Source organism: Scatophagus argus, chromosome 19, assembly GCF_020382885.2.
Source record: "Scatophagus argus isolate fScaArg1 chromosome 19, fScaArg1.pri, whole genome shotgun sequence".
NCBI lineage: Eukaryota > Metazoa > Chordata > Actinopteri > Scatophagidae > Scatophagus > Scatophagus argus.
This window is the reverse complement of record NC_058511.1, coordinates 3,246,825-3,270,477: the sequence shown is the minus strand read 5'-3', so window position 1 is coordinate 3,270,477 and position 23,653 is coordinate 3,246,825. Positions and strand designations below refer to the sequence as shown.

At 42.8% G+C, this 23,653-nt stretch overlaps 1 protein-coding gene across 9 annotated transcripts in view; it reads right to left on the bottom strand.

Annotated features, from left to right (window-relative positions):
• Nucleotides 1–23,653, bottom strand: part of afdna (afadin, adherens junction formation factor a) — a 91,601-nt gene that overhangs the window by 40,820 nt on the left and 27,128 nt on the right. For 5 of the 9 annotated variants that reach the window (XM_046372453.1, XM_046372454.1, XM_046372459.1 and 2 more), the window contains exons 6-22: nt 22,246–22,403; nt 20,712–20,796; nt 20,228–20,386; nt 17,887–17,931; nt 16,642–16,736; nt 15,900–16,150; nt 12,531–12,600; nt 12,048–12,121; nt 11,811–11,878; nt 9,872–10,077; nt 7,757–7,777; nt 4,949–5,094; nt 4,544–4,638; nt 3,591–3,856; nt 2,925–3,068; nt 2,589–2,787; nt 2,140–2,246 (exon numbers count right to left, since the gene is read on the bottom strand). In XM_046372453.1, coding sequence (XP_046228409.1) covers nt 2,140–2,246; nt 2,589–2,787; nt 2,925–3,068; nt 3,591–3,856; nt 4,544–4,638; nt 4,949–5,094; nt 7,757–7,777; nt 9,872–10,077; nt 11,811–11,878; nt 12,048–12,121; nt 12,531–12,600; nt 15,900–16,150; nt 16,642–16,736; nt 17,887–17,931; nt 20,228–20,386; nt 20,712–20,796; nt 22,246–22,403 — 2,189 coding nt within the window. The remainder of the gene's footprint in view (nt 1–2,139; nt 2,247–2,588; nt 2,788–2,924; nt 3,069–3,590; nt 3,857–4,543; nt 4,639–4,948; nt 5,095–7,756; nt 7,778–9,871; nt 10,078–11,810; nt 11,879–12,047; nt 12,122–12,530; nt 12,601–15,899; nt 16,151–16,641; nt 16,737–17,886; nt 17,932–20,227; nt 20,387–20,711; nt 20,797–22,245; nt 22,404–23,653) is intronic. The other 4 variants (XM_046372455.1, XM_046372460.1, XM_046372456.1 and 1 more) reach the window with 3 other exon arrangements.

Sequence of the window (23,653 nt, the reverse complement as noted above, 5' to 3'; positions counted from 1 at the left end):
TTTGTTTTTTTGTTTTTTGTCCAAAAGTCAGTTTTAATTCTGCAGGGAGGAATTGTACAGGAAGAGACAGCGACCATGAGCTGGACGGAAAGCACAGAAGTCTCTTAATTCAAAGATCAGACTTTTAACACTAACTCTATCTTTACCGTGCTGGTACCCCAACCACATGAAAACATGGCACGTGAGGGGTGTGTGCATTATGACAAAAAAAATAACTAAAACACTACCATCAAGTGGCCCAAATAGTGAATACGTTCCCTCTCTCAGTCAGTTTCAATAAACACGCAGCTTTAGGGGTTGTTTTAATGAGTATAATTACAGAACTTAAATGGTAGTTAACCCTAATAACTGCTGTCCGATCAACACACTGAGAAAGCCGTCACAGCCCTAACGACTGACTATTGTGTTTACCCCCACACACCAATGAAATCAATGGAAACAGTTACAACATTATAAACAACCACATGACTTCTTGCAAAACTTAAGTGTGGGTACTAAAGCACGTTGCTCTGGATCCTGGTGTCCTCCACAAACACTTTTAAAAAGTGTCTTCCTGCTCACACAAAGCAAGCATCTCCACCAATAATTAAAAATTGAGCTGGCACGACAACTTTGTTTTTGAAACGAAGAATTTGTCAAACACAATCCTACCGAATAACATTCATATTCTTAATGTTCTGCGTGCAATGTTGACCACATGAAAAATATGTAAACACTTTACATCGTATCCAGAGGACACACAGTAGAACTGCAAGACTTCAGAGAGCTGCAGGAGCCCCCATCCCCTCCAGTCTGCATGAACACACACCATTAATCACTCTGTGTGTGTGTGTGTGTGTGTGTGTGTGTGTGTGTGTGTGGTCTCACAGTTGAAGGGCAATGATTACAGTGACTTCAGAAGGAGCAATTTACTTTTCATAACAACCTTCACAGACACACACACACACACACACACAATTTAATCAACACCAATCACACTACAGAAGTTAGTTAGTGAGCCTGAAGCAGTAAATGATAGACCTCTTTTCATTCTTTTCATTGCAACACACACACACAGCCACTTCCTCTGTAATTGGTCTGTTTATCCCTGCTCTAGTGTTTCATGACTGTAGCCTCGACATGATGCAGGCATCTCTCTCTCTCTCTCTCACACTCACATAGATGCAAGCAATCACACACACACACACACACACACACACACATCCCTCTGGACACAAATCAAAGGAACTTTAAACTTTCCCAAAACTGGTCAAACTATGCCAGTTGTGCCGTCTTGTTGTCTACGGCACAGTTTCCATTGAGGAATTTTACCTTTTTTAGACCTGAATTCACCTGAAAACCGATCCATGTTTTCATTTCGTCACGTCCTCACTACTGGAACTCCCTTAAACCCAGTAAATCCAGTAAGATGTACACCTGAATTACCCAGCAGGGTGGGGAGATGATCTTAGTCAGAAGAGGGTTGACAGGAGCAACTGAGGGGAGCTTATATAACACTGATGCAGACCATTAGGTTAAGTAATTTATGTGCTTTATATCAGAGTATCTAGAACTTTAAAATACATCACTGTCAAATTCTTCATGAGAGCAACATTTAGCTTTAACATCACAATTACAAGCTTCTCATAATTTGATATTGATATTTCATATAAGAAGGAAAGTTATTAAGAGCTACTAAATGGGCCCTGTTATTAACTGAATCCATTCAAGTTTGTTTCCTTTCATTAATTTAAAGTTGCAGTGCATAAACTCATTGTATGCATACATCCTGACAAACTATATTTAGATTTGAAATGTGAATGTAAGTTTATCTTCACTCCCTTGCAAATAGACTCAGTCAAAGAACAGCCACCTCAGAGCAGCAAATTCAAAGCAGTGTCCTTAAGCTACACCACTGCGTTCAAAAACTCTGCCACCATTTCTGTGGCACCAAGACTTTGTGTCCTCACTGTGTGCTGTCTGAGCTGTCAGATCCACGCTACACTTCAGTCTCCACAGATTCTCTGAGTCAGCCTTACTTAACCTGCTCCAACTGCTCTGCGGCACAAACTTCACCTGGTACGACCCACGGCACTGACACACACACACACACACACACACACTCAGAGGGAGAGATGTGTCTGTGTCTTAATGTCCTACCATCTCAGAATTGTCTGCAGCAGAGAAGTGGCTGTCGCAGTCGGCTCCTTCAAAGTGAACGGTCCAGGTACCAGGCGAACGAGGGTGAGGTACTAACCTACAAAAACCTGGTACAGGAAACACACGTGCACAGTCAAGTCATGGTTTTAATTCTGTGTGTAGAAAACACAACCTCTGGAACAGAGCGAGCTGCTCTCCTCCCTGAAACAACTGTGAGGTAAACACACAAATAAAAACTTCTAGTCCAGTTGTTTGCTAATGCATGATGCAAATTTAAAGAAAAAAAAACCAGACTAAAAGCAGATGGAGCTCAAATTAAACAAAAGCGTCCATCCTGAAATATTTAAACATGTAAAGTGCTGAAGGTCCCACCCAGACATGTTTTAAGGCATAAAACATTATTCATTCTTTTGATTCCTAAATCTCCGTCTGCTTCGGGGCGACCTCACCTCTCTGCAGCAGCGGCTCCAGGAAGTCCTGCAGCCCGTTGGGGAGGCTGCGCACCACATCGCAGGAGTAGCCGTCCTCAGGAAGGAGGAAGGGCAGCTGGAGGTCTGGATCCTCCACCAGCTGAACCTCTCTCCCATCACTCCTCGCCAGTTCATCTGCTGTGTTTTCAGCCACCGCCACCACATGGTCTATCAGCTCCTGTGCGCAAACAGAAGCAGCACACGTCAGACAGCCTGAAAAGGCTCACAGGCTGCTTTGTTACACCTAAAGCTCCAGGTATAAACATGGCTTTTACAAAAGATGCTACACATCTCAGGTCGGTGCAATTGTCTTACAGGTGGGATGTAAGGCTCGTCAGGAGCACAATGGTAGTTGGTCATGAGGGCGTGGAGCTGCAGAGAGTTGAGCTTAAAGCAGGTGTTGTGGATGTTCTGCACATCTTGCATGGAGTATTTGTCCATGGTCAGCAGGGTGGTGGCCTGGAGAACACGAACACACACACACACTTAAGATTTGTTTTTTTAATCTTTCGTATCTTTGTATCCTGTTGTTATCAAAAAGAAACAATGTGAAGACAATACTTTTGGCTCTGGGAAATTGTAACACTTTGTGGCATTTTATGGACTATAAGAGAAATATGTAAGGAAAATAACTGTCAGTTGCAGATCTATTTGTGCATGTATCAAATAAACCTTCGAAACCTTGAATCCACCCACACCAGCATGAAAACTGGCTTCCAAATGTTCTTTAACATAAAAGACTCACAGATCTGAAAAGGCGAGGCGGTGTTGTGTTTCCATGCACCAATTAAAATTGAACAATACGATAATCAGAATCTGACGACAGCTGTCGGCCTGCTTGCTTATACAGGGAGACAGCTGCACCAGCTAAATCTGTTCAAAACAAGACTCAACAGAAAGTGAATTTCCATTTGTTCTTGCTGAAACAACTCGTCAAACACCACAAACAGTAAAACCTTCATCAAATGAAAACACTCTTACCTGTACAATGCGACTGAGGTGGCAGTCGGCAGCGAGCTCCAGACCCTGTTTCTCCGCCCAGGCCTCGATGTGGCTGAGCTGCTGCCGCAGGATGGCCCCCCAGTAGTGACAGCACAGGCCCGAATCTGCATCTGTCACCAGCTTGTTGAAGAGCCACATGTTGATGAAGTGGAAGAGCTGCGAGAAGAGCTGAATGGTGAGGGCGGCATTGACCCGACACCGCCGCAGTAACGACATCGCCCCCGTCAGGGTGTGCAGGACGTCCTCTGCAAAGACAAGGAGCAAGAGACGTAACTCGCATCTGTCCTCAGGAGATTCAGTTTTAGAAAATAAAGGAAGCATCAATACTTTGGATGTTTAGGGGATCAAACAAACTGTATGCTCAACGGCAGGCTGAAAGAATTTTTAAAACGCTGCCAACCATTAATTTAGTTTTATGAGAGTACGGCCAGCTGAAATAGCCTGTGATTGGAAGACTTAAAATGCACAGCTATGTGTCACTGGCATGTTTCATAATAAAAACATTTAAAGCAGAGACATGTGAGGCTGAAAACCACTCTCTCTCGCCCCCTTCACGCCAGAGCTATTGCCATTTCACAAGGCAGGAATCCAAAGTTTAAAACATGTGCAAAGCCACTGATATGAGTGTTCATGTCACAGAGGTTTGGCCAGATATTACAAATTTTGCCTCGAAGGCAGGGTTAGGCACTGGACTGTTTCTCTCCCAAGGCAGTGCAAAATAAGCCAAGGGATCAGGAAATAATTACTTCAGTAAAAAAATATATTTTCTTTGTGATATATTTGAAAGTTTAACCTCTCCAAACAAATCTGATATGTACAATCTTAAGTAGACACACCTTCATTTAAAGGGGTCTTAAACCAAAAAAGATGGGAACGGCTGCTCGAGAAGGTCGCTTGGGTGCGGCATCTCTTTGCGTGTGTTTGTATATTACCGATCTTGGGTCTCTGTGGATTATGTTCCTCAGGGTCATCCAGGAAGGCAGGCATGTAGTTGTTCAGATCAGCCTGGAGACAGTGGACCAGGTACCTGCATCCACACATTAGGGCTTATTAAAGACAAAAACTTGGACAACAACACATGGACATCAATGAGTTTCCACCGAGGTTTCCTTGTTGTGATACGGTGGTTAATGTTGTGCTTTTGCTCTTGATTCATTTGTAAGATCACAAAAATAAACTTAATTTGGGTTTTCAGCTCATTTAACATATTTCCTGCCTTTCTCAGAAGACTCAATCAAATTCCCTGACTCTTCCTGACTGGAATACATCTACAAAACTGCCAGGATGTTCCAGGACACCAGCCCCACACATTCACACAACCACACACACACACTGACTTGAAAGCCATCTGAACCAGATGGGCGAGGATGTCCTGGGCATCCAGCGTGATGCGGTTCAGGTCTCGGTCCTGCTTGATGAAGTTGAGCAGCTCTGAGGCGTTGGCCATCCAGAAAGCCAGCGCTCCTGCGATGTTCTTCTGCTTCTGTAACGTACCAATCACAGCCACACACAAAGGAAAAAAAACACATACGGAGGAAGTTGTTAGAGCAGAGGGACGAAGGACAGACTGGAGCGTTAAAATGAAGGTAGTAAAGGGGTTTCTGTTTGAGTGGCAGCCAGAAGGAGCAGTTGTTACTTTAGGGATAGACTCATGCCCCACCCGCCCACCCCTCCCTCCCTCTCAGCCAACCCTGTGCAGGGAGGAAGAGTGGTCATCACTGTCACTTCAGAGAAGAGGCTCAATCGGAGTGTCTTCTGTGCTTGATTTCTTCATGTCTTCTCAAAGCCAGTCTTACAGAATCGACATTAAGAGTTTCCCCTCACAGAGACATTAGTGACCACTTGATTCCCCTCTCAGACAACTCTATTTATCAGGTCACCAGACGCAGCTTCCTCCTCCAACCAGTTGGATGTACATTTTAACAACAGTGTTCAGACTGTAGACTTACATTATGGACTGGATGTGTTCACACTGCAAGCAGCAGGATCAACAAGTGACTCAAAGTCAGTTCATTGACAATAGATCACGATGATATACAGGGGTCAACTGAGGTCAAATTGAAATGTTTCTTGATGAGCAATGTGCAAAATGATCTGTCCTTGGTACATTTCTGATATCTTTTCATTCACGTCACTTTTCTTGCCAGGAGTTACTATTCTCATGTCTGTTCATTAAATATAAATCAGCAGTCAGTTAATTTAGCTTAGCATGGCCTAGCAAGACTGTAACTGCAAGGTGGTGTCACAGCATGATGCGGCGTGAAAAGCAGTGACTTCAAGTGCATATCAGATAGTCAGATTTAACATGACAAACAGTTGCTCCATTTCTAGTTTTTAAACTAACAAGCTCAGCTTAGCTGACTTAACAGCTGACTCCAGCTGCATACGGCCCTAACAGCAGTATCGATCATCTCGTCCATCTCTTAGTGAGAAAACAAATGGGGTATTATACCAAAATACAGTATTTCTTTAGCCTATGAAAATTCAGCATTTTAAATTGCAATATAAAGGCTCTAGAAACACATTCTGAGGGTTTTGTAACTCTTAAAGTAACCAAAGCCTTTAAAGTCACTCATCAGCCAAACAGCTTGCAGAGGGAGCAACACACTAAACCAGGATAATAATATCGGAGCATAATTAATGGCATAATTATCTCAAACAGCCAGCACTGAGCACATGCAATGACATTTTTGCCAACGCTCAGTATCTGCTCCACATGTGAGTCTACAGTCTGAAGGACAGCCTTCGAGTCCTGAGATCAACAGGGAGGGCGGAGCTCGGGGTCTGAGGAGCTGATTGGTTAATGTCCCAGATGTCCCAAGTCAGAGAGGGAGGAACGTGCGAAGATCGCTCTCCAGCACTCATCTATCCCAGCCTTGAAAAACGTAACACAAATTAAACAAAACAAACAAGGAAAAAAAAGAAAACAAAACCCTTCATTCAGAACAGCCAGAGAATGAGAGATGGAGCCAAGTGCAATCCAACATGAGATGTGACGACAAAACGTTTAAAACACAGACGGGTGGTTGAACGTATGAAATTCCAAACAGACAAATGAAGCAGGGGAGGTTGGAGGAGGCAGGAGCGGCGCGACTCGTCTCTCATCCACACTGCTGAGTAGGAAGCAAGACGTGATGTCACACAAAATGGATGCCAGAATTAATGATGGAGCAATGATGGGGAAAGAGTGGTTGCTTTGGTTTCACTCTGTTTTTGGTTTTTTATTTAGTTTTTTGGTTTTTTAGTACCAGGCAGGTCCAGGAAGCTGAATGGAATTAGTTGGGTTGATGTTGCTGTTGTTGCTTAGTTTTCCAGCTGTGGGAGGACGCGTTATTATGGCTTTATTTAACATATCTGTTAGAACGGAGAAAAAGAAGCAGCAGCAACAATGAAGGGCTGGTCAAAAAAGCAGACAGAGAGCAATAAAGAGAGAAGAGTAGGATGTACAGATGAGCTGAGAGGCAGAGAAGGTGGCCAAGAGGTTGATGAGGGCGAGCGACATGATTTTACATTAAAAAAAAGGTTAACATGGTTCAGATCTGCCTTCAGACATCTGAACTTATGACAGATGAAAACTATACAACAACAGCTTTTGTCCTGTAACCAGGAAGCTCAGTGTGGTTTACGCTGCCTTCAAGTGCTTCTGCAAATATCAGAAAAAAGACTAACAGGAATCAGTCGACAAGGTTTGGATGATCACCGATTACTGAGTCACCAGGACTTCGTGTTTAAAACACAAAGAAAATCAAAAGTCATGTCATTGGTGAAATGATGTTGTTAACATTATTATCCAAGTCATCTGTCATCCAATGAAAATGTTTGCATATTGCTAGAATTTTTACATATTTAGATTTTTTATTTTTCTTTTAAGTATTATTCAAAACATAATTTCTGCTTTGAAAAATATCCTGTTGTCATTTTGACCTGGCGCATTTGCATTTCCAACTGGTGTTTTGTGATGTTTTCTATGTGTAGGGCTGCAACTAACATTTATTTTTGATATCAGTGAACCTACTTGGCATATTTTATCCATGTCGCCCACACCAAGACAAAGAGAGAGACAGAAGGAGAGAGAGAAAGAGTGAGGTAGGGAGGTAGACGAGTCTGTAGCAGCCGTATCATGGTGTGCCATTGTGCTATCCTACCTGATCCCCTTCAGGAATCTCCTGGATGGAAGGAGGAGGAGGGGGAGGAAGAGGAGGAGGAAGAGGAGGAGGAGGAGGACACGTTCACAGGACAGAGAGAAAACACGTCAACAGCTACAGTATGGACACAGCCATGTAAGACACACACACATAAACTTTGACACACACGTGCTCATGGTTTACAATGTAAAGCCACCTTGAATCAGTTAAAGAGCTTAAGTGAGGGAGGTCAACTGAAAACCACATCTGGTCAACAAAACCTTTTAGGGTGTCTGAAAGTTATCAAGTTCAGGTTAAGGCTTTTAGAGATCTCTGGAATGCTGGCTTTGATTTCATTTTTATCACCGAAACAAGCAATCAACAACAGCGCTGCTATACTTTCAAAAATGAACTGATGAAATGAAATCTAACTTGATTTAAGACCACACAAAGTCTCTTTTTCTGAAGTTTCACATCAACATTGTACAGGTTTAGAGCGAGTTCGAGAGACATACTTTCATAAACTAAAGCTCATTCATATTTTAACTTCACATTGACAACCACAAGAATAAAGTCAGGCTCTGCACTTCATCACACAGTGTGCATCACAGTCAAGTCGATGAGAAATCTGTTTGCTCTACAGCAGAAAACAGGAAGAAATGTGGGAAATTTGGCTTTACTTTCCTGTTTTCGAGAGGTTAACACCCTCTTTGTGGAAACGAGCAGTGGAGTTTATGGGAAATGTGTTCTGAGTGTGCAAAACGACAAAAATGGTGCAAAACAGAAGCGGTCCGGGTTGACCTCGTTCAAGATGGAACACTTGGTCTACAAAAACACATGCTCAGGTTTAAAAAGGCCACGGGTTATCACTTTAGTGAAACACATAAAGTAATGCAGTTAAGGCATTTAACATACGGGACATGAGACACCAGAGGAAGACAAGTCTGTCTCCACAAATCAACACAGTAAAGCAGGTCATACTCATGCAGACTCCAGATTTAGTTTCCAGGTTCTCAATATCCCAGACATGCTCCAACAGCAACACTACTGTTAGTTAAGTGTCTGCTTAAAACGTGGTCATAGAAAAATGCCCACACAGGACACGAACCCACTGTTGCAGATTATAAGCCTATCAGATTTAGGAAGGTTGAACGTTCCCAAATTCCTCAGAAGCTAAAGATATTTCCCCGAAACTATAAAAGTGAAATCCTACTACGCACAGACTGAAATAGATTAAGTCTTACAATCCATTGTGTGTGCGTGTGTGTGTGTGTGTGTGTGTGTGAGAGAGAGAGAGACTTGTGTTTTCTTTCATAACTTCACTGCATACCAACGGCAATGAATAGCTGGCTGCGAGCAAAACAAATAAAGGTGAATGGCACTAATAAAAGCAGAAATGTCATTTGAGTTTTACTGAGCCTTAGTAAGGAAGGCCTTCACAAATACCTAAAGTGTGTGTGTGATTCCCCCCTCCTCCCCAACATTAGACTTCATGCTAATGCTGTCAGGAAACACTATGTTAAATGGGGCTGGGTATCGAGCTTTAACTCTTTTTACACAGCAAACAAAGTGTATTCAAAACTGTAAGAGAGGAGATTAAGATACAAAATTTGTCATCACACCCAATTTCGCCAGTTTTTCCTGTGAAATGTGTGTGTTCAGGGTTTAAGATCATTGCCTCAAAACTCAGAACAGCACCAGTATTCAAAACTTTAGAACGATCTGTAGCTCGGCTGATCAGCAGCAGCACCACGCTAGCTGTGGTTAGTATGGACTGTGTTGCCTCGGAGCAGGCGTGACAACACGAGCGTTCAACACCGACAGGCAGACGGACGTGAGACAAAAGCACAGGCTGGAATAACAGAAGTAACCGTGAAGAAAAGGCTGTGAAAAACAAACACTTACAAGTACACAAGTGTAGTAGTTTGTAAGAATGCGGTAAATGGGGAGGAATTAAACTTAACATTGTACATTTCAAACATCTCTCACGCAGGGATGTAAGTTTGGAACAGCAGCGTTATGAAGGAGTGCGGCCAAACTGACAGCAGCACAAATTATTCAACAAGATCGTGTTCAGTATGACAGTACAGACGATAAAAAGCCAGTGGAGCGGTAGCGTAAGGTGGTGGTACTGACCTGGATGACTCCCTCCATCATGCTCACCATCTTGTTGACGATGGCGATGACCTTGTGCGTCCTCTCAGACGGCGACATGTCGGGCCGGTAAGATGGCGACAGGACATAGCGGCAGGCCATGTACAGGACATAAGTGGGTGAGAGTTTGAAGTGAACCGTGGAGCTGTTGGTGTAGTTGATGATGGCTGACAGGAAGGTGTCTTCAGCTGGATGGAAAGAATCAGATCTTCAAACCACAAAACGCCGAGACAACAAAAAAGAAAAAAAATCAACCTAATCTAATCTACCTTCATAGTGCTTCATAGTGATTTACATTTTTTTCTCATCTGAAGAAAATCGTGGATTTGGAGATTCTTGTCATTTTGTGTCTAATAATCCCTCAAAATCATGAATCAATACTCAAACTTGCTGGATTATATCTCATTCTCAAACAACACGCTTCCCACCACTAATGCTGTTACAACTACTGTTCTGTTACTTCTCTACTTTCTGAAAACTACTGCCACTTGCACTTGAGAAGTTCCACAATACACATGAAATTAGACTGCATTATACTTCATTTATCACACCAAAGATCGCTGACACCGACTGGCTTGTTGAGCTGCGACAAGCAGTTTGTATAATTCACTTTGGTGGTCGGCTTGTCACAGAAGCACCAATAAAACCACTCTGAGCCAGACTGTGGTATCAGTTTCTTTGAGTTCAGCTCGAAAGAAACAAACTGCTTGCAGCTGCTCTGCGATAACTCCCCCTATGACAGCACAGGCAGCATCCAGATTTGTCCCAAACTCTGCCTGCCTCTTAGAACATATGGTTTCCCCTGCTGCATTGTGGGTACGGGAATCTCCAACCGAATTCTGTGACCAATCAAAATCCTCCTTCGGCTGGTAAAACAGATGATCTCACATTATGTCAAATATATACTCATCACACACACGCACAGACAGACAGACACGCCTAAGGCCGAGTGCGGGAAAGTCAATAAACAGAAGTGTTAGGAAGACAAAGCAAACAGCTAGAAGAGATCTGAGCTGCAAATAAAGTGTGGGAAACATCATGTGTCAGAAAAAGTCGCTTTTTATGGCCACATGGAACTAATTTACAAACATTTTAACAACTGAAACCAACCTATTCTAATTAAATTTATCGAGTAAAGGGAAAAGACATCACAACTAGCTTGTCAATCTTTGATATTAACCCTTCCCTGTTTTCACCTAATCAGGGGGGAAACACATGTGAGTCAAACTCTGTGTGATCTGACCAAACCATTGGCTGCTACTAAGTTAGGATTTTTCATCATCCGGTCAGACAGGAAGGAGGAGAAGACATTTTCTGTCTTTTTATTGGCCAATAAAAACGTCAGCAAAAAAAATTTACAGTACAAACGCAGTGAGGATGAACTGACTAATCAGTATCAAATGTACTAAAGCTACAGCTGAACGGGTGATACTGGAAACAGACAAGTTATAATATAAAGCACAAGCAGAACATCAGTCCATTTCCTGTGATCTGATACATGAGAGCCCAGATACCAGACAACCTATTTCCTTCCAGGTTGTGTGTTCTCTCTGTCCAAAACTAGATGTTTTCTATATTTCTCATCTTTATCATCTTCTTCTTCTGCTCCCTTTTATCATCTCTAAACAATCGTCAATTAACTGTTATCTTGATGCAATTAGAGGAAACAAAGCTTGTAGGCTTTGATCCAGCTGATTTTCTGCCAAATATGACATTATGTAATGCAGAGGAAGAGACCAGATGTGTGTTTTCTCTCTGTTCTCTCTCCTATGAGATATTTATTGAATGCGACTGCTGCTGCTAATCAGTCCAGCGCATTCTAAGGACAATGAGGAGGGTTCAATAGTTTCCAGCTATTGACTGTTTCACTAACACAGCGAGGGGAATGGAGAGGGGCGGAAAGAGACGCACTGATACTCACAGTTGTCTCTGAACTCGATGCCAGCTGGCAGAGTCAACTCTGCTCTGTCCGCTGGGATGTCCTGAGACCTGACAAGACAAAAAGGACACCATGAGAACTGAAGATAACGCCGCATGAGGAGGGAAGACTGAGGGAACACGAAGCAAGCGAGAGGACCAGACGAGACAGGATTAAAAATGAGGACATAGGAGAAGAGGACAGGAAGCGCGAGGACGATGAGGAGAGTGTGTTTCTGACCTGCTGTCCTGCTGCTGCTCTCCTCTGATCATGGGTTTCACCATCCCTCTCTCCATCTCCAGCTTTCCTGAGCTCTGCACACACAGAACACACAGTGTCAAGCAGCGGACACAATTCAGTACCAAACATACAACAACTAAAATCAGCCTACGTGGATCACGGATGTCCTGCACCAAATCTGATCAAGGTGTCTTGTGTTATTTTCCTTTTTAGGGTGGTGCGTGGAACAGAGAGGGATTGATTTATTTTACAATCAGAGATGTATCAGTCCACTTTTTCTCGCCCAATACCAAACCCCAGCTTGAAAATCCAATGCCAGCAATTTCTTCTTTTGGTCCAAACTCAATAAGGTCAGTTCTGGCACCAATACCAATCCAGCATGCATCCCAACTTTGGCAAGTAAAGTATTTTTAACACAGCAACATGTGCCAATGCTGAATAGAATATAAATACAGTAAATATCAAATATTGTGTGTGTGTTACCTTGCTGGTAGGCAGAGCAGCTCCACTGTGGACGTCTCCGTGAAGGTCGAAGGTGGTTTCGGGTACGCTGCTGCAGACACAGACATGCAGATTTAAGAACTGTGCTCGCCACAGCTGACTTTTCATCACTGACATCGACAAGAGCTCAGACTTAATCCAGACTCACACACACACACTTATCCAATCCATCGTTGGGAGGAGAGAGCTGGGTTAGACAGGCAGTAAATGAATCACTCACTAATACATGCAGACAGATAGTTTGCTTTACACACACGCCCAAACACACTTACATAAGAGTCTAATTAGATATAAAGAATCCATGCCAGGAGTCCTGACAGAGCACTGTTTGCACTTGTACTTTGTGTGTTTGTGTGTGTGTATGTGTGTGTGTTTGAGTAAAGGTCATCGAGTGTGACAGCAGTCAGGTTTTAGAGGTGCCCCACATGACAGCAGGGCATCAATATCAAATAAACTGCACAACACTAAACACAGCAAGCATTCATGCTGTGTGTGTCACTGACAGCCAGATCTTTGTTGTGTAGCTCCAGCAGCCAAAGTGGGTTAAACTGTTAACAGCATGAGTATGGTTAACATGGATGGTGAAATATGACTGATTTTCTATCTTAAACTACGTGTCCAGAATTAGTTATTTGCCAAGATTTTCAGTTAGAAGTTGATCAAAGTTAACAGACTACAGATGAGGCTTCTCTGGCTTTGTTTACTCTAAAGCAGCTAAAGTTCAACCTGATGCTTTCAGCCATCTTATTCATTGATATATCTGTTGTTGATATGGGAAACAAAAGTTTCTGAAAAGCTCATGCGATGTGATCTCAGGAACTGGACTATCATGTAATCGATTTGCAATCAATCGACATGCCACATGTGCAAATGGCCAGTTGTTTTTTGATCTCTCTTAATGTCATTTAACCAGAAACATATCTATCTTAAAAAATAAGAACAGATGAAATAACAAAATCTCTTCAACGATGATGAAAAAAAAAAAAACAACCAAAAAACGCATATGCCAAAGATAACGGGAAAACTGAAGCTTTAAAGTGGCAGCCCCAAGTGTACTTCAGAATATGCGGATAACATTTAATTTATAACAGCCAAGATTCCAAGAGAAGCTAGCAATGCAAAATCAAAACAAACCTGGTGCCGGACTAAGCCTCAATTCCAGACTTCCGGTATGTTCTCCCTTCTTTCACGCTCTTCTCCACACTGACCAATGTGAAATACTTGTTAAGAGGCAGAGATTAAAGTTCTGAACACTCACATGCTGCAACATCATCCACTCCACTGCCAGAACCTGGTGCCAAATGGCTCTGATGTTAAAAATCAGCAGACGTGCCAAAACTGCGGCTCTAATCGTTTTAAACATCATGATGCGCCTCCAGCTCAAATGACCGAGGTATCCTTGTAAGTTTGTACAGCAGAACCATTGGAGAGCAGCCCAGAAAACCACAGGGATCCACATCCACAACATCAAGCTTGTATTCCAGACTGAGGTGACATTAAGCTGCAAAAAATGACAGCTGGTGTTAATGTAACTCAGCCAGATGTTAGAGACAACTCAATTGCTTTCATTTATCGTTCCCTCTGTCTTGTAACAGGTGTGGGTTAGAGCTTTCGAAGGGGGCACATTATGGAGTCACCTATAAGTCATTCAGCACCGCCAGGGATCAATATTCATGGAAATCGCTACCACAAAAGTCACACCTCAAGACCTAGTAACATCGCAGAGGAAAGGCAGGTAGGCCAGTGTTGTGAATGAAAGCAATGCAGAAACAAGCACGGCCATCTGGCGAAGGCTCTTCCATGTGGATCAAGCAAACCAATCACAAGACTCCTGTGATGATATATTTGAATCCACGACTGCTTTGACGATTCCTTAGGATTTGATGCCGCAATACGAGGTGTTCTGTGAGCAAACACTGTACTGGAGCTTCATCTACTGCGGCGTTGCCATGGCACATGTGAAAAAGCACAAAACAACAATGTTCCTGAACGCAGTTGCATGTGTTAAACAGTCAAAATCAATACTGGTGCCTGAAGGGTTATCCTATTAATTCACTGTGAGCTGTATATGACAGAGGAGTGTCAACATGAAACTGAAGACCTGAGTCGACTGAATATTAAACATAAGCAGTATTTTATTCCTTAAGACAAAAATGGAAGGACAGGGTTTTGGCTCACAGCACGAGGACCCTGCAGGTTTTCATTCCAGCTCACTTGGTTGATCACATTTCGCTCTGTGGTTGTAGGTGATAATCAGAATCACCTGACAGGAGTCTTTGGAAGACAAAACTGTACCAGAGACTCTCAAAGCGTGAGACGAGCAAAGTGCACAAGCCCTGCGGGATTCCTGCACCACATCTGAATATATGATTAACCAGCATCACTGTTCCATCTGTGAGTGAATCAGTGACACCACACCGAGGAGTCTTATGTGTGTATTCAACCAGTGTGCAAAGCCAACAAATAAACACACAAAAAAAAACAAACTATTGCACTGTTGCTGGAATAACTAAAAAAGTGTCATGGATAAAATGTACCTTTAACTTTACAGTTATCTACTTTCTTCTGTTCCAATTACTTTACCAAAATGTTCACTTTGTTCTTATAAAGACAAATCTGGCACTCTTTCATTGACTTTAAATATGTTCAGCTACTTAAGTCAACTTTAGAAACACACAAAGTTACATGGTGGACCTTAAAAAAAACTCCACGAGACCAGCTTTTCAAGAAAAACCAGAAAGTCTAACTTCTAACCTTGAATCGTTTGAAAGAAGTGATTCATGCAGAAAAACACACACACGCAGCATGAGTTACAGTGTTGCTTACTTACACACCTCTCTTCCTTTCTCGCAGTGTTAGTCATCCATTGAGTTATACGAGGGACATTTATTTCAAACTGAAAACCTATTTTTCTTGTCCTGCGCTAGTCCCTAAAACAGCTCCTCTTATCTGGTGTGCTCCCCTCTTTCTGTCGCTTGTTAGTGCATGGAGAGACAGCGAGCAGGAGGCCACACCCAACACCATGTTGATCAGATTAGAGGGCAGCCTGCCTGCCATAACCCTAGACCTCCGCTCTTCCTCTCCTCTCATTTCCCCCATTCGCTCCATCCGTCCAACCCCAGACTTCCCTCCTCCCCCATTTTCTTTCCCTTCATCTCTCGCTCTGCCTGCCAACTGCAAACCTCATTCTCTCATCCCTTCACAGGAAGATTAAGAGGAAAAAGAAAGTAAAGGACAAGAGTTAGAGAGAGAGAGAGAGAGAGAGAGAGACACGGGAAGAACCAGGAGTGTCAGTGTAGAGGTGAACACTTTCCCTCCACACAGATGGATACAAACAACCCTCTAACTCACCCGGATTTGTGTCGGCTCCTCATCATGGCAGTTGGTTCTCTCTTCCCTCCCTGGTCGAACATCGGGTCCACAAACTTAAAAACGTGTGCAGAGCCAAACTGTAGGGTAGAGCCCGAACGCAACACCGTCGTCTCCGTAACCCGCTGGCCGTCAACAAAAGTGTCTGCGTCGGGACCGTGGGGCGTCACAGTCACCATACCTTCGCTGTGCATGAGGTTGCAGTGGTGGGGAAGGATCCCCGGACCGAGCAGCTGGACAACAACAGCAGATACATCAGCAAAAAATCCACGTGCACATTTCATCAGGCTGCAGATTCACTTAAAAGTCTAACTGAAATTCAAGTTTGTTTTTGCCACAAAAAAAAAATATATCAAAAATCTTTGGCTTTTGTTTTGTACTTATTTGGCTAAAAACTACCAAAAGGTTTAAAATTTAAAGTCATGCCGCACATTTAATGTTTTATATAAACAGATGTCTGAAATCACAAAAGATATATCAATAAAGCTAAGTTGGCTTGGTTTAAAAAAAGGGAGGGAACAAAACCCATAAAGTCACGTTCACCGTGAAATCTCCTAGCAACACCCAAATCTGAAGGTACCATTTCCACACATACATCCAAAATCTGTCATGTCCTCTTTGAAAAATGGAAGTTTAAACGTCAAAAGGTTAAATTTCCTTCTTTCTAACTTCTGATTCCAGTGTGATTTTGGAATAAGAATGAGTGTGTCAGTGATGAAGGTACCTGGATGGCTCCGTCCTCTGTGCAGTCTGAGCCGACCTCGGTGATGCTGTGCTGAAGACGGTACAGCTTTGGTTTGTCCCGTGAGTCGGATCCGTCTACACACGCACAAACACACACGAACGCTCACATTTAGCACCGAGAGGATGGACGAGGGGGGGGTTCCTCACAACAAATTCAAAACAAGAAGTGCTGTAGTGTACACGTTCAACCTCACATTCATATCGACTGTCCACACAAAGCTGACAAGCATGGAATCCATCAATCACTTCAACTGGAAAAAGTCAGTACAAATTACAGTGCAGTGAAGTGTATTCTACTAATGTGGTATAAAATGCAGGTGGATAATGGGGCTGCAGAGCAATTATTTATTATTAGTAAACAGGATTTTAGTAAAAAGCAAAGCGTATTAGTTCACTAAAGAAAAAGGGGAAACACTGGCTGCTCTGGGGAAAAAAAAGATTCTGGGACAAATGAATGGGTATCAGAAAAACCACAGGACAACCTTCCAAAAATAATGCAGAAAAAAAACATCAACAGAGTGCTAATATAACGAGGCAACCAAGCCAGCTTGGCTCTTTACAGCCACAGAGTTTTCTTCTGAATGTGGTGCATAGAGAACAAATATTATATAAGCTTTCATCAAATGGTTAAGGGATCAAATGAACAACTTTACCGTACCTGACAGTAAGAATGTTTTTGAGATGTAAAAAGAATTTCGCACTTGGTTTTTATTCTGAAACTCTGAAGCTGCATTCATTATTTTTTATTTTTTAAAGTATAATAATTTCCAAAATAGCTCTCAACAGAGTAGTTTGACTGGAAGGAAATTAACTGATGGGCTTTCTTGTCGAGTTATATGAAAAGATTAAGATCACTCTCATGTCTATCAGGGCAAAGATGAAGCTAAAGGTGGCTACAGGCATTTATTCACCTGACTCTTTGCAAGAAAGTATTTTAATTCCACAAGTTCCAATTATTCCTTTTAACTACCACATTAAAATAGTCTCCAGTCTAAATGGCCTGTAGTCCGGGTATGTAAAGCACAAGGAAACAGAACTGACTCTTTATCACTCAGTCAAAAATTTCTGGAGAGAAATCGCGACACCATAATATAAAGGAACAAAAACAAAAAACACACACTGAGAGGGGGTTGATCAGTATCAGGAGTCAGGGATCAGTGCAACTCCGACTAACAATCCCATCAGCCACTGCAACAGAAACAGAGGAGGTGTGGTGGGTCTTTACCTTCGTGGTGCCGATAGGCGTAGTAGGCATAGTGATTCCCTCGCCCTAGGCAAACAGGCAGGCAGGTGCGGAGGTAGGAGGACACATGCACAAGGCCCCACGCACACACAAACACACCATGCCATAAGAAGGTGGGAAAGAAAACAGACACATAGCAGAGGGTGAAAATGCAGCAAGGAGGAAAAATGCAGCATCACCTTGTTAACCCTATTAATTGCATGGAGGCACACACATACATACACACACACACACACACAGAATATTTCTGAGGGCCTTTCTTTGTCTACATTTATGATCCAAAGAAATGCTACTTTTATCTGAAATTAAGCCGTAACTGCTTGAACTTACATTTGTATAATTAACCTAAATAGCTGTAACACAGAGGGCTTTTATATAGCAAAATATAGCAGCCACCAGTTAATAGAACAGACTATGGTTGGAACCTGGCACCAGACACCAGCCAAAGGTGGGTGACTTTGTGTTGTAGCAGGTGAATTCGCTGAAACCAAGCCACGGTGGCACGTAAATACGAGTAGCTCAACAGAGCGGTTTGTGACAGAGCACAGATCAGGTAAACATGGGTCCTCTAACAGTAACATTAAGCTGATAACCCTGTCACATGTATGAACATGCATTCATGTGCAGCACTATCCAATAATATGACGGCCAGAACGATGCACAGCAAGGGGATCAAATACGAGCGTTAAGGAAGTAAATAATATACCATGAATGTGATTGTGTGGCTGTTGAGTAACTTTATAGCCATACAGCCAACACTTGAACATAAACCTCAAACCTCACGGGTTTTGCAGCAGATCATGATATATTATCCATCTAGTTCCACTAAGAGAAGGCAGACGTCTCTACAGCGAACATATCCACAAAAGTCCCCAACTCACATCAAAACAATCTAGATGGATCCACTGCAACAGAAAATTGTATTTTTGATGTTGGGGTGAATTTTACATAATCTTACCCGCTGTGCTGATCTTAATTAGTTATCGAGGAAGTTAAGGAACTGTCTCACACACACACACACACACACACACACACACACACACACACACACACACACACACACACACACACACACACACACACACACACACACACACACACACATTATTTAGGAGCCACCAGACCAATTCCCCATCTTGGCTGTTTTCCACAGAGAGTGACCCTTCAACCTGACAGCAGATGAAGTAGAGGTGTTAGTACATTCCTGGACCAGACCCACTGGTTCCCAAACACAATCTGAGCACTGCCATTCAAACCACTTAGGTGCATAGAAGTGTTTGGGCTACCATCAGGCCGGATAAGTTAATGGCATGAGGCAAATGACAGACAAAGCTCAAGAGAAAGGGATCAGTAGAAGGAAACAAGCTGTTAGGGTTGGATAATGTCACACTGAGCAAGACTCAGGTATGGTTCCAAAAATGGTTCTATACATTTGGGTGTTCCAACACAATTATGTCTCCATACAAGGATTTTCTATTGTCCACGAGTGCCAGCAACTTACCTTTTGCTATACTCAAATTGTCCAACCTACCTCTGTTCAGACAAAAACCCACCTTAAAAATAGCCTGATATAAATAACTGACACATGTTCATTTGAGTCTGGTCGCCACATTCGCACTTGTTCTGGTGCAGGATTTGTTGGAGAGATTTTTTAAAGTCAGTTGGACTCTGCATTGGATTGTTGGCTTAGATATTTCTGTACTTCAAGCAAAAATAATAATAATTCCTTTCAAATCTGCATTTAATAACTTTCTTACGTCATTTGACCGAGGTCAATCTCCAAATATTCCCCTCAAAATTCATTCTCTGCTGTTATCTGACAAATGGTTTCTAATGCTAGCAGCGCTACAGTTAAAAGGTGTAGCCATGAATTGGTGCCATTTAAGAAAACCTTAAACCTTAAACTAAAACCTTCTTTTGTGGCTTATAATACTGCAGTGACATCTGGTCTGATAGCTTCCAGTTTTCAGAATGGAGCTGCAGCACTTCTGAGTGTTAAATAAAAGTCAGGCAGACTATCATCCATCTCCAGTACAGATTTATAGTAATTCTTGAGCTCCTGCAGAGACTTTTATATTCTGAAGAGGAACAGAAAGCAGAACAGCTGGGATCCATAATATAGCCACATGTGATTCACTCACCTCAGCGGTGACAGGAAGACCCCCTGACCCTTGAATAACTGTTAATAATATTGTGCTGGCCACTACCTGTCATAGGAGCAGTGTTCAGAGCAGAGCTGCTATGGCCACAACTGCCAATGGATACTACAGCTAACATTATGGTGCTGTGTGCACGTGTGTGTGTGTGTGTGTTGTGGTTCTACCTGGACTCAGCTCCACCAGGTAAGGCAGTTTCTCGGGCGGCAGGGAGCTACTGCTGCTGGTGCTGCCGTCCTTTCCTCGCAGGCCCTTGTCGTCCACCTTCCTTCCCTTCCTCCCCTGATAGTCAGGGGGTCTCTTCTTCAGCTGGAACACTAGAGCTCCTGACACACGACACAGTAAGAGTTTTAGAATATTACAATGAAATGTCATATTTTTTGCCAAAAAGATGATCCGATGATAAATCATTTGGAAAGATCAGATAATTCTCGACATGTCTTTATGTATAGTCATTTCAAATCGTAAAAAAAAAAAAAATTAAAAATTAAAAAAAAGCCCAACCCAACTACCCTGCAAGAGCAAGTGAGTTGTAATGACTACAAGGCAGCATGAGGGGGTGGTAGCGACCAAAAAAAGAGAGGAACTGGAGTGTGAGACAAACATGTAAGAGAGAGAGAGAGAGAGAAAACTTGTTTCTGTGTGTATTACCTCTGTCAGCAGGCCAATCCCTGAAGATCTGCAGCGGACACTCGGCATCGTCCAGGATCACCTCCTTACCGGACTTGTCATCTTGCTGCACAGAACACAAGAAAGACTAAACATACTGAAGGTCACCAATGACAGGACCACAGCTGACCAAGATGGCCTCTCGCAGAATGTGTTACTACTCACGCGATTCACACAGACGTACTTTGAGATCCTGAGAGAATTTTAATCAATATCACAGAAAGAGAAAGAACCGAAATCTTCCTAAAGTCGGCACTGAATGTTTCCATTTCCAGAGGACCGTGTGTTCCCATTAACTGATATGATTTAAAATTCAAGATTCTTAGCCGTTGTTGGGGAATACATTTATAGTTTCTTAAGTTCCTGTGATGAGCCATTAACCAGCGTATGAACCACTGTGCTGTGTTCCCAAAGGTTTACTTTTCAGAATGACATCATGTTCTCAGGCTTCATAAATATTGCAGTTTTGTCTTATTTCTTTTACAGAATATCGCAGCTGCCCCACATATCTTCATCCCGCTGAGTCTCATCTCCGTTAACATTCCGCTCGCCCGAACATAAACACACAGGCTGACAGGCTACTAGCTGGTATAGCCGCGCTTATTTCTCATGCTCACTAACCTAATGGACTTTCCCTGTGCTTTCCTCTCATCAGCAAATTGCTACCGACCATCAACTGCGTTAGTGTGTGTGTGCGCACGCCCACATGTGTGCATGGTCTCTAGAGGGTCTTCCACTGTATTGGCTGTGGGAGGAGCTGTTTCATATGACTGGTCATAGCCAGAGTCCATCTGAGAGGATAGATATGGGATAGGATGTGGAGAGGGCAGCCAAGTTCAATGTTACGGGCACGCACACACACACCTAAAGCGAATGACACACACATACACACACAGACAGAGAGCATCTGCTGCTGCAATAGCACTCAGTCTGAAAGCAATTGAATTGCATTCCTCCCAAAGGTTTTAGTGCCAAGTAGCATTCTGTTTCAATCTGGCGGCCCAGTGAAGAGTGTGTGCATTTATATGTGTGTGTCTGCATGCGTGTTCTTGCGCACATGACCATGACCTTGTCCGTCCTCTGCAGAGGCCCTCAGAAGGATGATGGAGGTGTTTATTGATGAGATAGGAAGACAGAGGGTGTGTTTCATGGAGAACTAGGAGGGTGTAGGCAGTCAGCAGTGGGAAATGGCCGACATTATTCTCAATTTGCCAAATTATGATAAATGAGGTGATGTGAGCAAATATGAGAATACTCAGTGTGATATCTTTCAATGGTGTCCACTGCAGCTGGAAGGACTCAAAAGTCACAAAACCTCATGTTCCACAAATGTAGAAGTTAAAACCAAGTTATACTAAAACTAGTTTAACTTTTTGATGTTTTTGGTATGCAGTGTCTATTTGAGAGGATGGATGTGTTTAATGGTGAAATAAGAGGGTGGAAGAGGTGTGTGTTTAGTGGGAATTAGACGGTGAAGTAAAAGGTTGAGAGGCTGTAGTCGGATAAACGGTGTTACCCGGGCGATGCAGTACTCTCTGGGGTTCTCCTTCTCCAGGCCATACTTCTCCAACGCCTCCACCACAGCAAAGTCAGCCGTGTCTCTCGTGGAGAGCAGGATGGTCTTATATGGGATGTTGGGCTTCAGACTGTCAGCGTATATCCGCAAAGTGCCTCCTGCGGGAGAGTGCGACACACACATTTTGTCAGCCATACGGTGTGATGACAAACCACCTGCTGGTTATCTGATCATTAGCTGCTCCAATACTCAGAGAGCAAAAATATATTTGTTGCAAAGAAAATATTTTAATGTAAAAAAAAAAATTGCATTTGCTCAAAAGTTGTCCCAATATTCAGCCGTTTCACCTACGCAGTTCAGAGCACAGGACACAAAACATCAACCAAAACCAGAGAAATTAAGACTGAATCAGGATAAATGAGGCAACTCTTATACATATATAAATGTAAATAGATGACAGTTCTGTTCATGACTTGGAAACATGCTGAACTACTGAATTCATTTTCTTTTTCTTAGACTGACTGTAATGCTCATAAAATGTACCGTGCGTTCAAGTGGAGGCACACACACAACAGTGTGACTGTGATGTGTCAACTAGAAATGATCACTTTCATAAATCCCACAAGGGAGCCTTCAGCCAAACAAACAGGATTTTTAGAGGCATTACATAAAATGAGCTTGTTTAAAATAGCACTTTGTGCTGGAAGAACGTCACTGTCTAACCACAAGCCATCCCTTCCTACCGGGGGTGTGTGTGTGTGTGTGTGTGTGTGTGTGTCTACCGTATGTGGACAGCGGTTAAAGCTGTTTTTAGAGTCGGTTCAGTGGTCCATCTGTCTGTCTGGCAGAGTGATTAGGCAATGCCTGTGTCACACACCGAACCAGCCAGCATGTTTGTTTCGTTGAATCAAATGTGTACGCATGTCTTTCGGTGTTTGCAAACATGTCAGCGTGAGAGTTTCCCTCAACATATGGCCTTCTGAGGACCAGCTGATGTGAACATGATGAGGAATGACTGCAAGGGTGGGTTATATTTGACTATTTTGATTAAAAAAAACAGCTTATTTCCATATGTATCCAGTCCCTTCACTCATTACTTTGTATAAACACTACTGGTAGTGATGACAGCTACTGAGCTACCAGCTGTTTCTTCTCCTGCAGATTTCTCTCTTTGCAGATTTCTCACTGGATAAGGAGCAGCAGTGAGCTGTGATTTTTCAGGCCGCTCTGCAGATTTCCTCTTAAGGCTTGTCTTAAGCCACACAGACATTCAGACTTATTCTGCAGCCAATCCAACTCTGTTTTTAGCTGTGTGATTTGTTACAGCCGTTCGGAAAAATGAATCTCTGCATGGTGTCATATTCACCCTGGGAGCAGGTCTTTGTATTCCTCTATCATCATCCATAAT